The 4,718-nt window shown below is 35.1% G+C and overlaps 1 protein-coding gene across 1 annotated transcript in view; it reads left to right on the forward strand.

The window, feature by feature from the left end:
• Positions 1 to 348: 348 nt before the first annotated feature.
• The window catches only part of LOC114579613, a gene marked incomplete at its 3' end in the record, with an annotated part of 14,499 nt that continues 10,129 nt past the window's right edge, over positions 349 to 4,718 (forward strand). The window contains exon 1 of the mRNA XM_028694775.1: positions 349 to 419. Within this exon, the coding sequence (XP_028550608.1) occupies positions 349 to 419 (71 nt within the window). The remainder of the gene's footprint in view (positions 420 to 4,718) is intronic.

Here is a 4,718-nt window from a genome sequence, read left to right on the forward strand (position 1 = left end):
AGCGAAAACTAATTCAATACTAATAATACTTATTCTACGAAAAATATTTATTATCGTAAATCATAATCAATGAAATGATATTAAAGGATGGATTATTGAAAGATGGTATTTTTTCAAATATTTTATGTGCTAATAGTTCTTTGAATTAATCACAATGCCTGTTATAATCATCGGTAATTGACAAATTTCTGCCTATATAAAGGCTTGTCTCGACTGCCCAGCTATTGGCAAAACTGCTGTTGAATGCTATCTTTTGGACGCTTATGGAAGCATTTCAAGGTGAAGTTTGTGATTTTTTTGGCCCTTTTCAAATCTTCATCTTGCCCTATGAGCTTGAGTGGAGTGCCGATGGCTAGAATTCTGTTATTCAAGAGAAATTATTTTGTGCGGAGTTCGAACGGGAAGAACTGTCCGGACATGTGAGTGTACACATTTATACACAGTGTGCATCAAATTTTTGCACACTACTGGCGACATAGGTCGTAAGGACCGTTGGTTGGTCATGGAGGTCGGAAGGATCGTAGTTGACATGTGAAGGAAGTCGGAAAGACAGTATTTTGGCGACGGATCGGAGGTCGGAAGGACCGTAGTCGACATGTGACAGTGGTAAAAAAGACTAGTGTTTGGCGATGAAGGTCAGAAGGACCATAGATGACAGCTTGGTGGAAGTCTAACATTAGTTGGTGGTCGGATGGTAGTTCGACTTCAGTTGGTGGCTGGCAAGAAGTTCGACGTCAATCGGTTATTGGGCAGAAATTCAGCGTCAATCAGTGGCTGGGCGAAGTCCGACTTCAGTTGGCAACCAAGTGTAAGTCTGGTGTCAGTCTTTGACCAGGTGAAAGTCTGACGACAGTTAGTGGCCAAGAGGTGATCTAGGAAGAGCTTGGTGGCAAGATAAATCATATCTTTCTTCCTCTCTCCTCTATTCTTTCTCTCCTTGCTTAACCCCCCACCAATCGGTGGCTGGGTGAAGTACGACTTCAGTTGGCATCCAAGTGTAAGTCTGATGTTAGTCGGTGACCGGGTGAAAGTCTGACGACGATTAGTGACAAAGAGGTGGTCGAGGAAGAACTTGATGGCAAGATAAATCTCTCCTCTCTCTCTCTCTCTCTCTCTCTCTCTCTCTCTCTCTCTCTCTCTCTCCCCCCCCCCACACACACACACACACACATGAGGAACAAGGGGTTTATTTATAGCTTTCTAAGAGTGGCATGACCAGTAAATAGAAGAGAGATCAAGGGTAAGTTGGGAGTGGTTTGAATGGACGGTCGATGTTGATTCCCTTGTTCGTGAATCATTTATTAGACATTTGAATGCTTTAGTGATGTTAGAATTTGGCTATCTTGTGCTCGTTGGATTCGCCTCGTTGAGCCGCTCAATTCAACTATAACCATGTCATGTTTGGATTGCTCATCCAATTTATAATTTTAATCCTCCAATTTGATATGGACCCATTTGGGATCGGATTGAGTTGAATTTGGTGTCATTGGGTTCATATTTTCGAGAGTTTTAGTTTGACTGTAAGTTTGCATAAGATATCTATAATTTATGAAATTATTAGGTGCGGAGTCTGGGCGTAGGTCATGTTCGGACTTCAATAAAAGACAGTCATGTTATCAATATACATATTTTGTACTACTTTGTATATAATGTGTGTATAATAGATACACTATGTCTTGACAACATAACATTTTTTTATTGGAGTTTGGATGACGTATGATAATTTCTCCTATAACGTAAAGACCATATGCTATTTATTACTTTAAAAAAAAATAAATGATTGACATATGATGACTATCAAAAGAATGATTGAAAGCAAAACAATTTAGAAGAGAAATTCACACACACATTCGACGCTGCATAATTTGAAAACCTCTAACGCGTATAATTCTCTCCCTCGCATTAAGCATTGATAATAATGAACACTGCAATGCATCGTTTTTTTTTAGTTAAAAAAAAAAACCTAAAACGCAATCGCTCATCGAAGAAAAGAGACAGTACATGATTCATAATAGTGAAGTCAGTTTTTTTTTTTTTAGTTCACGTTTGTGACCATAATTTATTTTTATATATAAAAAATAAGAGCTATTAGAGATTGAATAAAAGAATAAAAATAATTGCATATAATTTTACTTTTAAAACATTAATAATAATGATACTTTTAAAATAAGTTATTTTTTTTGTTTCCGCGGGGGGGGGGGGGGTGGGTTGCGCCACAAGCCCACTTAGCTCTGCCATTCCCCAAGACAAAAAAAGACAAAAAAAGTGGCGTCCTAAATCATTAAAATAACAAAAGCCCAAATCCTAACATGTTCTCATAGATGCGATTGGGTAGTGGCCATTCTGGTGACTGATTTCTTTCACATGATTAGAATATATATAGAAATAGTCATATAAAATTAGTAAAATACATAATTATTGTAAATATTCTCACACTCAAGATTTATTACAACTATTTTTTTAATAAATAATAAAGAATAAAATTGAGCGCGAAAAATCATAGCTATTTTTGTCCATTAAAAAGCACGGAATTATTTGAGAAAAAGTAATAGGTTAAGGCTTTATGAATGACATAAAATTTTTATGAACTCATGTAATGTTATTTGGTGGGAAATCACTAAATATCTTGATTTTTTATTTCTCTCCTTCCATTGTTTCATAATGCAATAGAGACAAAACCAGTTTTCATTTCTTCGAACCATTTGCTAAATTAATGGGCTATGGGCCCCATCTTCAGGAAAAGCCCATCATCCTGAATTACTTTGACATTCAAATTTTATTTTATTTTTCATAAGGAGAAGCAGCTTATTTAAGAAATTAATAAGAACACCGCCATTTATGTTTTCTACCTATAATAACATCAAATTATTTTATTTCATGCCTTAATATATATATATATATATATATATATCTATATATATATATATTATTATATATATATATATTTCAAATTATTATTCAATTATAAAAAACATAGAAATAATTTTAATTTAAGTAAAATATTTATTGAGTTTGGTGGTGTGGAAAACCATAATTGCAAATATCTTCCAAATCAGTCATATTAAGAAAAATATAGAAAAGATCATAATGATCAGCGTTTTCCATATATTTTTCCAAAGAAATTTTTATTTATTAATTTTATCACACTGTATGCAGCATAAGGAGCTTCATAAAAAAAAATTACTGAAATTTTTTTAATAATTCCGAATTTGTAAATATTTCTAACTCAAAAATTAAAAGTTAAAAAATTTGTCAAAACGTTCAATATTGTTGTGCAAAGAAAGGTAATAGATGATGTTTGTAATGCTAATAATAATTAAAAAAATTTGGAACAAAACTAGCTAGAGCTCTAAACAATGGTTGTCCAAATTTGACTCTCTTGTACAATTACATTACATGAATAATATGATATTGCAACGAATTTCGTGACTTAAGTTTTATTTGCGATTGTTTTTTTAGAAAATTTTATACTATAAAATCTTTTAAGAAAGCAGCAAAAAAGCTGTCCCTTAGGCTTCGTTTGAGGATTTATTATTATGTGCAGAGTCCGGATGTCATCCGGAGACCAATAAAAATACTTTAAGTCACCCCAAAATATGCCGCGCTCGGCACCAAGAGTAACCGGACGATTCTCCCGTAAGGTGTCTGCACATAATCATCTCTCTCTCATTTGAGACGATTTTCTTACTGCTTCTAAAAATAAATTTTAAGTATAAAAATTAAAAGTTTTATACTAAAAAATTGCTTTAAGAAGTAATAAAAAGTTGTCCCAAACGAAGCCTTAGACTTCATTTGAGTCAGCTTGTGACCACCATTTTCTTATGCCTTCATGAAATTTTTGTACTAAAATGTCGATTTGAAAAATAGTAAAAAAATCGTCCCAAACAAAATCTGAGTTAAAGGGATAGATTGAGCTAGGAGTGAAAGGAAAATTGATGACTTTCTTGAAGTTTTAAGGAAGAAGAAAGGAAGACTAGCATTTGAGGTATGAAATTGTTCAGTTAATATTGCTGAGAGTAGTATTGAATTCTCATATTCTGTTACTCAGTAGTCCTATTTACAGGTTTACAAGAAATCTTTCCTTACAATTAAACATTACCTCTTGCACTTATCAGATTGACAATAATGTCCTATAAAATTCGCGACAGTAAATTCTGTCGCAAAAACACTTTATTCCTGAAGTGCATGCACAATGGCCAGTGCTATCTGGGAAACAATAATTGTCTCTATTTCAAAGCAAAGCGGAACTGCGGAAGCCTCACCAACCATTCATTCTACTGTACACAAATTGAAACCGCAACATATGAAAGGCATCACTCAATAAATTAATCACCAATAAAGAGCACCATTTCAAGTTCATTGAGGGGTATAATTGAGTCAAGTTGACTAGTGAGCGAGTTTGAACTCGACTCTTCAATCAACCATGCTCGACAAGTCAAATTTATCGAGCTTGAATATGATTTTGAGCTCGAACAGAGCTCCGCTTGACTTGTCAGCTCGTCGAGCAGCTCGTGGAAGAGACAGGGTGGGATAAAGGAAATCTCGGTTGCTGTCGGGCAGGAAAACCAAAATGATGGAGCATGCAGATCTTGACTGCGAACGGGACGAGGACGAGCTCACGATGACGGATCTTGTCGGCGGAACTTGGGACAACGACAGACCTCGGGACGACAGCGGACGAGACGACGAGCCTACTAGGGACGGAGCTTGACAACGGA

The sequence above is a fragment of the Dendrobium catenatum genome, unplaced genomic scaffold (assembly GCF_001605985.2).
Source record: "Dendrobium catenatum unplaced genomic scaffold, ASM160598v2 fragScaff_scaffold_548, whole genome shotgun sequence".
NCBI lineage: Eukaryota > Viridiplantae > Streptophyta > Magnoliopsida > Asparagales > Orchidaceae > Dendrobium > Dendrobium catenatum.